Source organism: Nerophis ophidion, linkage group LG12 (genome assembly GCF_033978795.1).
Source record: "Nerophis ophidion isolate RoL-2023_Sa linkage group LG12, RoL_Noph_v1.0, whole genome shotgun sequence".
In the NCBI taxonomy this organism is placed as follows: domain Eukaryota; kingdom Metazoa; phylum Chordata; class Actinopteri; order Syngnathiformes; family Syngnathidae; genus Nerophis; species Nerophis ophidion.
Genome location: NC_084622.1, coordinates 49,261,907 through 49,275,916, shown reverse-complemented (window position 1 = coordinate 49,275,916; position 14,010 = coordinate 49,261,907). Strand labels below are relative to the sequence as shown.

Sequence of the window (14,010 nt, the reverse complement as noted above, 5' to 3'; positions counted from 1 at the left end):
CTAGATTGTTACCTGCCAGCAGTATGTAGTTATTTCATGTTTCATGTCTTTCAAATTCATTTAAAACTGTTTAAACATCGGGATTGTACCTCGGGATACGAGTTCCCAAACTTGCGTGTTCTTAGGAATACTACCTGTCTTTTGACTAAATGTTGTGCTTTCTTTTAAGGTCAACAATCCGCGTTATGAGCCTTCCCACCACTCGTTGGCATAGTAAATTCTCACAGTGAACACCGTAAGATTTGTTGAAACATTTGGTCTGATTTAATAGAATTACAGTAGATCATAGCTAGGGATTGATATAACTTTGTTTTTTCAAATATGGAAAGGTCTTATTGTGGCGGTCCGTTCCCTGTACGATCAGTGCCAGAGCTTGGTCCGCATTGCCGGCAGTAAGTCGAACACATTTCCAGTGAGGGTTGGACTCCGCCAAGGCTGTCCTTTGTCACCGATTCTGTTCATAACTTTTATGGACAGAATTTCTAGGCGCAGTCAAGGCGTTGAGGGGTTCCGGTTTGGTAACCGCAGGATTAGGTCTCTGCTTTTTGCAGATGATGTGGTCCTGATGGCTTCATCTGACCGGGATCTTCAGTTCTCGCTGGATCGGTTCGCAGCCGAGTGTGAAGCGACCGGAATGAGAATCAGCACCTCCAAGTCCGAGTCCATTGTTCTCGCCCGGAAAAGGGTGGAGTGCCATCTCCGGGTTGGGGAGGAGACCCTGCCCCAAATGGAGGAGTTCAAGTACCTAGGAGTCTTGTTCACGAGTGAGGGAAGAGTGGATCGTGAGATCGACAGGCGGATCGGTGCGGCGTCTTCAGTAATGCGGATGTTGTACCGATCCGTTGTGGTGAAGAAGGAGCTGAGCCGGAAGGCAAAGCTCTCAATTTACCGGTCGATCTACGTTCCCATCCTCACCTATGGTCATGAGCTTTGGGTCATGACCGAAAGTATAAGATCACGGGTACAAGCGGCCGAAATGAGTTTCCTCCGCCGTGTGGCGGGGCTCTCCCTTAGAGATAGGGTGAGAAGCTCTGTCATCCGGGAGGAGCTCAAAGTAAAGCCGCTGCTCCTCCACATCGAGAGGAGCCAGATGAGGTGGTTCGGGCATCTGGTCAAGATGCCACCCGAACGCCTCCCTAGGGAGGTGTTTAGGGCACGTCCAACCGGTAGGAGGCCACGGGGAAGACCCAGGACACGTTGGGAAGACTATGTCTCCCGGCTGGCCTGGGAACGCCTCGGGATCCCCCGGAAAGAGCTAGACGAAGTGGCTGGGGAGAGGGAAGTCTGGGTTTCCCTGCTTAGGCTGTTGCCCCCGTGACCCGACCTCGGATAAGCGGAAGATGATGGATGGATGGATGGATGGATGGAAAGGAAACAAGTGAGTTTGAAGGACAGTGCTGAGAATAAGTGGATGATATTAATGAAATTTAACAAATACATCATCATTAAAATGGCCAAACATGTAGCTAACTAGGTGTAGTAGTCTGGTGCATTACACAATTAAAGGGAAACATTATCACCAAACCTGTGCAAGCGTCAATATATACCTTGATGTTGCAGAAAAAAGACCATGTATTTTTTTAACCGATTTCCGAACTCTAAATGGGTGAATTCTGGCGAATCAAACGCCTTTCTGTTTATCGGTCTTGTAGCAATGACGTCAGAACGTGACGTCACCGAGGTAACACACCCGCCATTTTCATTTTCAACACATTACAAACACCGGGTCTCAGCTCTGTTATTTTCCGTTTTTTTTACTATTTGTGGGAACCTTGGAGACATCATGCCTCGTCGGTGTGTTGTCGGAGGGTGTAACAAGACTAACAGGTAGGGATTCAAGTTGCACCACTGGCCCGAAGATGCCAAAGTGTCTGCCGCCAGACCCCCATTTAATGTGCCAGAGTGTTTGCACATTTTACCGGCGATGCTAAGGAAGACATGGCACAGAGATGTATGGATAACCTGCATATGCATTTGCAACGATTAAGTCCACTAAATCACAAAGCTGAGTTTTGTTGATGTTGTTGACTTATGTGCCAATCAGACATATTTGGTCGCAGCATGACTGCCAGCTAATCGATGCTAACATGCTACGCTAATCGATGCTAACATGCTATTTACGCTAGCTGTATGTACATTTGAAACTAGATACCCACATTTAATGCGAAACAAACACTTACCAATCGACATATTTAATTTGGTCCAGTGTCACAAGATGCGAAAGTGCTGAACTTTTGGTCCGCACATTTTACTGGCAGCCATGCTATGGGCCACTTCATTAGGTACACCCAGGCTATGGCCGAATAGCGTCAATAGCTATTCGCTCAATAGTTTCAGTTTCTTCTTCAATTTGGTTTTCGCTATCTGCCTCCATACTCCGACCATCTGTTTCAATACATGCGTAATCTGTTGAATCGCTTAAGCCGCTGAAATCCGAGTCTGAATCCGAGCTAATGTCGCTATATATTGCTGTGGTAACCGCCATGTTGTTTGTATTGGCAGCACTGTATGACGTCACAGGGAAATGGACAGTCGCATCGCAAATAGCGAAAATCAAGAACTTTAAAGCTTTTTTTAAGGGATATTGCGGGAGGTGTAAAACTTTGAAAAAAACTTTGAAAAATAAAACAAGCCACTGGGAACGGATTTTTATTGTTTTTAACCCTTTTGAAATTGTGATAATGTTCCCCTTTAAACTGCACCATACTGAAGCAGAATGAGTTGACTACGCCGGCCAAAAATGTTAAAATAACATCCAAACAGCAGACAGCTATCCATTAAATGTGGAGTAGCAGCTGGAAGCAGATACCATAATATTTTTTCCACCCTCCAAGGTAAATACTGTACATCATTATTATATTACTTTATACAACTACTGTAGTGGTTTGTACTACATTCTATGGTATTGTTTTTAATACAATATTTGTATCTAAAAGCTTGCTTTGCTTTTTTAAAAGGCATGTTATATGTTAGAATTGAGCTGTTTTGGGGGATCAAGCCCCACTAAATTGATTTCAATTGATTTCATTTGGCGACACCATTTCACAATAAACGTTTTTTAAAGTACAAGCAGTGTCAAAAAAACATTAAACATATTTCAGAAGGTATCACTTAATCATGATTTGCAAAACTCACCAAACTTTTAAAACCGAGGTACACTGTGGTTATGTTGTAACGTTACACTCCTAATATTCAGTATCCTGGTATGGGATTTCTTCTTTTGGCACTGTACGTCTGATTTAAAACACTGCCACAGTGTTATGATCCACACAAATGTATGCCACAACATGTTTATATTTTAAGTCATTGTAATGCACAGGAAATGTAAATAAAAATATATTTTCACTTTCTACTGTAATTAATGACAAAGGTTTGACATCATACGCAAATACGGTGTTAGCTTTCACTGTTATGCTGATGACACCCAACTCTACATGCCCCTAAAGCTGACCAACACGCCGGATTGTAGTCAGCTGGAGGCGTGTCTTAATGAAATTAAACAATGGATGTCCGCTAACTTTTTGCAACTCAACGCCCAAAAAATGGAAATGCTGATTATCGGTCCTGCTAGACACCGACCTCTATTTAATAATACAACTCTAACATTTGACAACCAAACAATTAAACAAGGCGACTCGGTAAAGAATCTGGGTATTATCTTCGACCCTACTCTCTCCTTTGAGGCACACATTAAAAGCGTTACTAAAACGGCCTTCTTTCATCTCCGTAATATCGCAAAAATTCGCTCCATTCTGTCCACTAAAGACGCTGAGATCATTATCCATGCGTTTGTTACGTCTCGCCTCGATTACTGTAACGTATTATTTTCGGGTCTCCCTATGTCTAGCATTAAAAGATTACAGTTGGTACAAAATGCAGCTGCTAGACTTTTGACAAGAACAAGAAAGTTTGATCACATTACGCCTGTACTGTATATACCTTTATATACATATATACATACATATATACCTATACTAGCTCACCTGCACTGGCTTCCTGTGCACTTAAGATGTGACTTTAAGGTTTTACTACTTACGTATAAAATACTACACGGTCTAGCTCCATCCTATCTTGCCGATTGTATTGTACCATATGTCCCGGCAAGAAATCTGCGTTCAAAGGACTCCGGCTTATTAGTGATTCCCAAAGCCCAAAAAAAGTCTGCGGGCTATAGAGAGTTTTCATTTCGGGCTCCAGTACTCTGGAATGCCCTCCCGGTAAAAGTTCGAGATGCCACCTCAGTAGAAGCATTTAAGTCTCACCTTAAAACTAATTTGTATACTCTAGCCTTTAAATAGACTCCCTTTTTAGACCAGTTGATCTGCCGTTTCTTTTCTTTTTCTCCTATGTCCCACTCTCCCTTGTGGAGGGGGTCCGGTCCGATCCGGTGGCCATGTACTGCTCGCCTGTGTATCGGCTGGGGACATCTCTGCGCTGCTGATCCGCCTCCGCTTGGGATGTTTTCCTACTGGGTCCGCTGTGAACGGGACTCTCGCTGCTGTGTTGGATCCGCTTTGGACTGGACTCTCGCGACTGTGTTGGATCCATTATGGATTGAACTTTCACAGTATCATGTTAGACCCGCTCGACATCCATTGCTTTCCTCCTCTCCAAGGTTCTCATAGTCATCATTGTCACCGACGTCCCACTGGGTGTGAGTTTTCCTTGCCCTTATGTGGGCCTACCGAGGATGTCGTAGTGGTTTGTGTTGTGGTTTGTGCAGCCCTTTGAGACACTAGTGATTTAGGGCTATATAAGTAAACATTGATTGATTGATTGATTGACATTGGACTTCTGTTTTGTTTTTAATCAAGATGCAAAAATGAAAGCTTACACTGGGGATATTGTCATTAGTGCAGGCTCCCTCCGCCAACAGCCTGTCTCTGATCTCCCAGGCGAAGATCGATGGACACTCTCTCTTGTACAGAGCGATTTTGCTTACAACTTCTGGAGTGGCGACCCTAGGTTTACTTCCTCCAATTGCCCGAGGACGAATCGAACCTGTCTCGTAATACCTGCCTAAAATCTTACTCACACAGCCATTGGACACCTGGAAACAAAAGAAATACAAACTTAAAAAATTTAAAAAAAAAATTAAAATTTTTTTAAACTATGAATCCAATTTGACTGTGACAGTGGTTAAAGCGTCTGCATGTCACTTGGTAGGTAATAGAATGTGGACAGTAGAGCAATTCAATAAAAACAGAGCAAATACTGTAAGTTTTCTATGCAAGCTTTGACCCAAAATAAAATGTTGATTTAGCAGATTGTGCTTTTATGACTGTTAATGCTGTACCCAGGCTGTACCTGTAGAATTCTGGATATATCACATGGTCGAGCTCCACTGTGAGCCAGTTCTACTATCTTCTGCCTGGTGGAATCAGGCAATGGTCTCCCATTCACAAACACACCTCCAAGTTGGTTTACCCCACTGTGACCTACACTCACAAAACAAAAACAAAAAAAATAAGCTGTCAACGAGCAAATACAAATATTAGAATTACTGAGTTGTACAGGAGCAAAAGCCGGATGAAAGTATGAACTGTTAAATAAAGCACTCATACTAAAACAAATTAACACAATATGAAACGTTTTTAAATCTAAAAAATAAAAATAAAAAAGAAAAGTTAGATTTTATTTATTTTTTTGCTCAAAAATACAAAGTTATGAAATAATACAGACATTTACAAAATGTAAGACACCTGTACAAAGCTCCAATCCGACAAAAAGGGCAGTTATTGCCTTTGACTTGACCTAACCAATGAACATGTCAATTCCAATCATTCCTTAATACATCATGTATGTTTAAAATGTTTTCATCCAACCTGATGGAGCTTGAGAGGTGCTGCAAGAAGAATGGACAAAACTGCCCCAAGATAAGTGTGCCAAGCTTGTGGCATCGTATTAAAAAAATACTTGAGGCTGTAATTGCCAATGGTGCATCAACAAAGTATTGAGCAAAGGCTGTGAATACTCGTGATTATTTTTTTTTTCTTCTTTATCAAACTGTCATTATGGGGTATTGTCTGAAGAATTTTGAAGACAAAATTAATTAATTCCATTTTGGAATACGGCTATAACATTAAAACATGTGGAAAGAAGTGAAACATAGTGAACACTGTAAATTTATTTTTCAACCATTGGAAGGAAGAAATTGATTGTGAAGGGCGCTGCTGTGTTTGATATCCTTTGAATAAAATAAATAAATCATAAAACAATGACCAAGGGTAGCACTGCTACTGTACCATATTGAAGCAGATAATGTTTATCCATTAAAAATATGGATAAGCTGCTGATGGTGTGTTTGACAGAGAAGTCGCTTGAAGAATATACCGTAGAACAGGGGTGCCCATTACGTTGATCGCGAGCTACCAGTCGACCCGGGGGGGGGTGAGTCAGTTGATCTCCAGCCAGGCTTTTAAAAAAAATAGACCTAAAAATGAGTGATCATCAATCTTCACCAAGACGTCACTTAAATGACATTCACGGTACCGGAGGATCTTGTGAGATGACGCTGGCTGCTGCAAGATCATTATTATGAAAATATGACCGAGAGGAAGGCGAGAAACACTTTTTATTTCAACAGACTCTCGCGCCGTACCTTCCGTCAAAACTCTAAAGGGCGACTGCACATTTCCTATCTTCACAATAAAAGCCCTGCTTCATGCTGCCTGCGCTAACTAAATACAGAGTCTCGGAAAACTGGCGTGCACAAGCGATCCCTCAGCTTAGCGCAGGCAGCATGAAGCAGGGCTTTTATTGTGAAAATAGGAAATGTGCAGTCGGCCTTTAGAGTTTTGACGGAAGGGACGGGGCGAAAGTCTGTTGAAATAAAAAGTGTTTCTCGCCTTCCTCTCTGTCATTTTTTCATAATAATGAACTGGCAGCAGCCAGCGTCATCTCACAAGACCCTCGGGTGCCGTGAATGTCAATCAAGCAAGCTACGGAATTTGCCGCCAATGTTTTTCTTGTAAAGTGTATGGAAGCTGGATGAATTAGATGCCAAAAACCAACCACTTTCATGTGGTATTGTACAGAAAGGACAACTTTTTTTCTCCTCCATTTGAAAATGTGGCCGTTATCATCATTACTGTCTAATTCCAATCAATGCAAGTCATCAGAATCAGGTAATACACCAACTTATATTCTTGTCTTCATGAAAGAAAGGAATCTATATGTGTTACACATGCTTGTATTATCATTAAACACATTTAACTTGTTTACAAAAATGTCTCTTTCATAAATAAATAAATATAAATGATATATATAAATGAGGTAGATCCCTCGAGTTGGTCAATTGAAAAGTAGCTCGCCTGCAGAAAAAGTGTGGACACCCCTGCCGTAGAAGTTCACTTTCCATATACTCCATCCATCCATCCATTTTCTATTGCTTATTCCCTCTGGGGTCACGGGGGTCGCTGGTGCCTATCTCACACCGTGGACAAGTCGCCCCTCATCGCAGGGCCAACACAGATAGACAACATTCACACTCACATTCACACACTAGGGCCAATTTAGTGTTGCCAATCAACCTATCCCCAGGTGCATGTCTTTGGTGGTGGGAGAAAGCCGGTCACGGGGAGGACATGCAAATTCCACACACAAAGATCCCGTGCCCGGGACTGAACCCAGAACTACTCAGGACCTTCGTACTGTGAGGCAAACGCACTAACCCCTCTACCATCGTGCTGCCCACTTTCCATATACTGTGTAATGTAAATACTGTACATTACTTCGTAAAACTACTTTGCTTGTTTGCAGTACACTCTATAGTATTGTTTTTCATACAATATTTCTTATCATGAAGCTCTTTTTATTTTATTTTAAAGTGTGTTACATTGCATTTTTTGGGGAGCCCAGCACATATTAAATTGATTTCAATTCATTTAAATGGGGAAGACTAATTTGTGGTACAATTATTTTGAGTTATGAGCTGTCGCAGAACAAATTAAACTCGTAAGCCAAAGTACCACTGCATATTTTATATATACATAGGTTTGATTGTATTTGATCAAACTACAATAGCAAATCCAACCTTTTTCTACGTTGTAAAAAGACGTAAAACCCTTGCCTTTCCACACCCAGGCCTGTATTGTTGACTTTATTAAGTGAACTTACAACCTATTTGTTTGTCTGCTGCTCTGCAACACAGTGTGAACATGTGACACAGGGCAGGTTAAGAAGGGATTTACCATGCAATTGTCTATTGTCTTTTAATGGCTCAGTGGAGGGAAACATATTGCAGATTTAGAGAGCTCCACAAAGGCCATTAATTAATATGCCACACAATCAAACAGAACACACAACAACATACACACTCAGTCATCTCAGTCATGTATTTAAAGGTACAGTTAATTGTGTCCAACAGATCACAATTTGAATACAACAGCTGAACATTGTTCATTCCTCTAAAACAGTGGTGTCCAAACTTTCAATTAGTCTTACTGAATTTGATACTTTTGTAGTTAATAGTTACCTATCAAATCCTGTCAATACTACCGGGTAGAGATTCATAAAAAAACAAACGGTACCATATTTGGATACCTTTGTTGCTCATGGCATAATGTCCCGTTGCAGACTCAGCACCGGCGCAGGCACTTAGCAGGCAAACAAGCACTCGGACTCGTTCGGACTGCCTTTGTGTAATGTTGCAATTTTTATGGCAACCAAGCAAGTATTCCTGATTGAAAGTGCTTGAAAGTATAGTCAGGCTCCACTGTTCAAAATGCACAATTAACATTTTCAAGAACCACTTTAAAAATACATTTAAAAAAAATCTGTGAATACTCTTTGCATGTACACACAAACATCAGCAGCTTTTGTAACTTGCAACCTCTTTTGGAAAGATTTTATTATAATGGATATACAAAATAAATAGGGCTGTCAAAATGTATTTGTTAATACATGTGATAAATCACAAAAATATTTGGCATTCATTATGTACATATGCATATTAATCATCCCATTTATTTATTTTATTGATTTCATAAATGCGCCTTTACTTTGACCGCGGATGTTGTTCTACAGTCGATGATCAGGTCAATGCAGACGCCACTGCAGAGATGAGTAAAGAGACTGACTAGTGTACTCTGTGACAAATTTCACTTCACAACAAACCCTGTTGTGACTTTAGATAAAACTGTTAAATAAGTGACATACATTTACGTAAAATATTTTTCAAAATGTCTTTATATATATACATATATATATATATATATATATATATATGTATATATATAAAGACATTTTGAAAAATATTTTATGTAAATGTATGTCATATATTCAATTCAAAATGTATTTTTGATTCAACACAATTCTCGCAAGATATTATTTTTCTTTCTGTCAGTTTATTTGTTTAATTAGATTGATCAAACTTTTAAGTTGTGATAATCGTGATTAATCACAGTAAATTATGTTCTTGTGTCACTTACAGTAACTTTAAAAAAGACACGCAATATTTAGACCCAAATGCAATTTTATTGTCAAAATATATATATATATATATATATATATATATATATATATATATATATATATATATATATATATATATATATATATATATATATGTCTATCTGTGTCGGCCCTGCGATGAGGTGGCGACTTGTCCAGGGTGTACACTGCCTTCCGCCCGATTGTAGCTGAGATAGGCGCCAGTGACCCCCGCGACCCCAAAAGGGAATAAGCGGTAGAAAATGGAAGGATGGATGGATATATATATATATATATATATATATATATATATATACTGTATATATATATATATACATATATATATATATATATATATATATATATATATATATATACATATATATATATATATATATATATATATATATATATATATATATACATATATATATATATATATATATATATATATATATATATATATACATACATATATGTAGTGCGTCTGCCACACAATACGAAGGTCCTGCAGTCCTGGGTTCAAATCCAGGCTCGGGATCTTTCTGTGTGGAGTTTGCATGTTCTCCCCGTGAATGCGTGGGTTCCCTCCGAGTACTCCGGCTTCCTCCCACCTCCAAAGACATGCACCTGGAGATAGGTTGATTGGCAACACTAAATTGGCCCTAGTGTGTGAATGTGAGTGTGAATGTTGTCTGTCTATCTGTGTTGGCCCTGCGATGAGGTGGCGACTTGTCCAGGGTGTACCCCGCCTTCCGCCCGATTGTAGCTGAGATAGGCGCCAGCGCCCCCCACGACCCCAAAAGGGAATAAGCGGTAGAAAATGGATGGATGGATTATAGCACTCGCCGCGACTTGTTCAGAAGTTGAACAATCCATTTTCACGAACACATTTTCCTAGGGTTTATGAGTAAAACATCCATTGAAAATAAACTGATGATTAAGAAAGATTAGTTCCAGTCCAAACAAAGATGTTATTGTTGTGGTTGTCATCACTCGTCACAAGAAGGTAAATATCTAGTCATTGACAGCCTCGGTCGCTCCTTCTGAAGACACTGCCCCTTAGTGTTTTGGAAAAGAATTACAAGCCTTGCGCCACCCAGCCACAGTATAACTAGAATTGAAACAAGACACTGACAGAGGGGACATAAGCTAGGTGACTAGAGAGTATATTCCAGCCTTAACTCCCCACTTTTATTTTGTGTACTTGACTTTTTTTCAACATTTGTTTACAGAGAAATATATATATATATATATATATATATATATATATATATATATATATATATATACACATAATATGTATATATATATATATATGTATATACATACATATATTGGCCCTAGTGTGTGAATGTGAGTGTGAATGTTGTTTGTCTATCTGTGTTGGCTCTGCGATGAGGTGGCGACTTGTCCAGGGTGTATCCTGCCTTCTGCCTGATTTTAGCTGAGATAGGCACCAGCGCTCCCCGCGACCCCAAAGGGAATAAGCGGTAGAAAACGTATATATATATATATATATATATATATATATATATATATATATATATATATATATATATATATACAAATTGTTTATATCAGTGTTACTTAAAAGTCGATGTCACTAAAACTGTTGCTATGTTTTTCTCAAAATGTAACATATTCCCATTGACAAGCAAGACATAAGAAAGGTCACAACATTATTTCATGTTTTTAGTCCTTATTTAACAATAAATCATGAAGTTAACTTTCGTGTCTTGCATCCATTTTGTAGATAGAGTCGGGCGCCACCTCGCTCGTGCGTAAAAAGCGACCAAGCAACTAAAAAAATAGCGTCCTCCTTGAAGTGTGTACTGATGTTAAAGACAATATACACTTCCTTACACATGTACCATATCACTATATTGATGATGAAATGCTTTATAATTCCACAAGAGTTTTGCAGCGTTACACGCACGTCTGTGCACTTTATATAGGTACTTAAAGATGCAAAAGGGTTTCGTTATTGCGCGCTAATTTTAGATATAATGTATACTTCACTGCACATGTAAAACATCACCATCTTGCTGAAGACGTTATAATTATATGAGTGTTGGGTTTCAGCAGCACAGATGTGATTTCACTTTTTAATAATATTTCCAGGATTCTGTATGTACATGCAGGCAGATTTTAAGATGATGTACATGTCATTGTACATCTAAAGTCGATCAAACTAGACATAATAGGAGGTGTAATGCTGCACCAAGTCAGATATTGGTCCTTTTTTTAGGCTTCTGATTGGACAAAATATGCATGACAGCAAGTGTATGCATTTGTGTGTAGATATAGACCAGGGGTGCCCATTACGTCGATCGCGAGCTACCAGTCGACCGCGGGGGGTGTGTCAGTCGATCTCCAGCCAGGCTTTAAAAAAAATAGACCTAAAAATTAGTGATCATCAATCTTCACCAAGACGTCACTTAAATGATATTCACGGTACCGGAGGGTCTTGTGAGATGACGCTGGCTGCTGCAAGATCATTATTATTAAAAATGACCGAGAGGAAGGCGAGAAACACTTTTTATTTCAACAGACTCTCACGCCGTACCTTCCGTCAAAACTCTAAAGGCCGACTGCACATTTCCTATCTTCACAGTAAAAGCCCTGCTTCATGCTGCCTGCGCTAACTAAATACAGAGTCTCGGAAAACCGGCGTGCACAAGCGATCCCTCAGAAAGCTGGCGTGCACATCACTTGTGCACGCCAGCTTTCCGAGACTCTTATTTTGTTAGCGCAGGCAGCATGAAGCAGGGCTTTTATTGTGAAGATAGGAAATCTGCAGTCGGCCTTTAGAGTTTTGACGGAAGGGACGGCGCGAGAGTATGTTGAAAAAAAAGTGTTTCTCGCCTTCCTCTCTGTCATTTTTCATAATAATGAACTGGCAGCAGCCAGCGTCATCTCACAAGACCCTCGGGTGCCGTGAATGTCAATCAAGCAAGCTACGGAATTTGCCGCCAAAGTTTTTCTTGTAAAGTGTATGGAAGCTGGATGAATTAGATGCCAAAAACCAACCACTTTCATGTGGTATTGTACAGTAAGGACAACTTTTTTTCTCCTCCATTTGAAAATGTGGGCGTTATCATCATTACTGTCTGATTCCAATCAATGCAAGTCATCAGAATCAGGTAATACACCAACTTATATTCTTGTCTTCGTGAAAGAAAGACATCTTTATGTGTTACACATGCTTGTATTATCATTAAACACATTTAACTTGTTTACAAAAATGTCTCTTTCATAAATAAATAAATATAAATGATATATATAAATGAGGTAGATCCCCTCGAGTTGGTCAATTGAAAAGTAGCTCGCCTGCAGAAAAAGTGTGGGCACCCCTGATATAGACAGTTTTGAAACTACACTTGTGTGGATGGAGATTTTTTTAACCCCGAATATGTGTTTTTGAAACTCTCTGTGTTTGTGTGGATTGTTTAGGTGTTGCACAGCGTGTTTACGTCACAGATCATACGCCCCCTGCACTGCACAACACCTCTCTTTTAAATACGCTTGAGTTCAGAAAACTTTTTCGCTAACATAACTCGCAATGGCAGACGCCGCAGAAAGCAGTGGACAAGAGTCATAACAAAACGAGGGAATTAAGAAGCGACAAAAGTTGTTTAAGTTGTGGGAACACTTCACACTAAAATGGAAGGAAAACATTGCAAAGTAGAGCTTGCATACCACGATGGCACAAGTTTGATGCTGGAGCACAGAGGTCGGGAACCTTTTTGGCTGAGACAGCCATGAAAGCCAGATATTTCAAAGTGTATTTCCGTGAGAGCCATATAATATTTTTTAACACTGAATACAAATAAATGCATACATTTTTAAGTCCATCCATCCATCCATCATCTTCCGCTTATCCGAGGTCGGGTCGTGGGGGCAGCAGCCTAAGCAGGGAAGCCCAGACTTCCCTCTCCCCAGCCACTTCGTCTAGCCCTTCCCGGGGGATCCCGAGGCGTTCCCAGGCCAGCCGGGAGACATAGTCTTCCCAACGTGTCCTGGGTCTTCCCTGTGGCCTCCTACCGGCTTGACGTGCCCTAAACACCTCCCTAGGGAGGCGTTCAGGTGGCATCCTGACCAGATGCCCGAACCAACTCATCTGGCTCCTCTCGATGTGGAGGAGCAGCGGCTTTACTTTGAGTTCCTCCCGGATGGCAGAGCTTCTCACCCTATCTCTAAGGGAGAGCCCCGCCACCCGGCGGAGGAAACTCATTTCAGCCGCTTGTACCCGTAATCTTATCTTTTCGGTCATGACCCAAAGCTCATGACCATAGGTGAGGATGGGAACGTAGATCGATCGGTAAATTGAGAGCTTTGCCTTCCAGCTCAGCTCCTTCTTCACCACAACGGATCGATACAACGTTCGCATTACTGAAGACGCCGCACCGATTCGCCTGTCGATCTCACGATCCACTCTTCCCTCACTCGTGAACAAGACTCCTAGGTACTTGAACTCCTCCACTTGGGGCAGGGTCTCCTCCCCAACCCAGAGATGGCACTCCACCCTTTTCCGGGCGAGCATTTTTAAGTAAGACCAACATTTTTAGAGTGTGA

General features: G+C 40.6%; 1 protein-coding gene across 1 annotated transcript in view; it reads right to left on the bottom strand.

Moving 5' to 3' along the window:
• Window positions 1-14,010, bottom strand: part of LOC133563514 (paired box protein Pax-6-like) — a 70,545-nt gene that overhangs the window by 44,966 nt on the left and 11,569 nt on the right. Inside the window, exons 3-4 of the mRNA XM_061917675.1 lie at window positions 5,308-5,438; window positions 4,835-5,050 (exon numbers count right to left, since the gene is read on the bottom strand). Of these exons, the coding sequence (XP_061773659.1) occupies window positions 4,835-5,050; window positions 5,308-5,438 (347 nt within the window). The remainder of the gene's footprint in view (window positions 1-4,834; window positions 5,051-5,307; window positions 5,439-14,010) is intronic.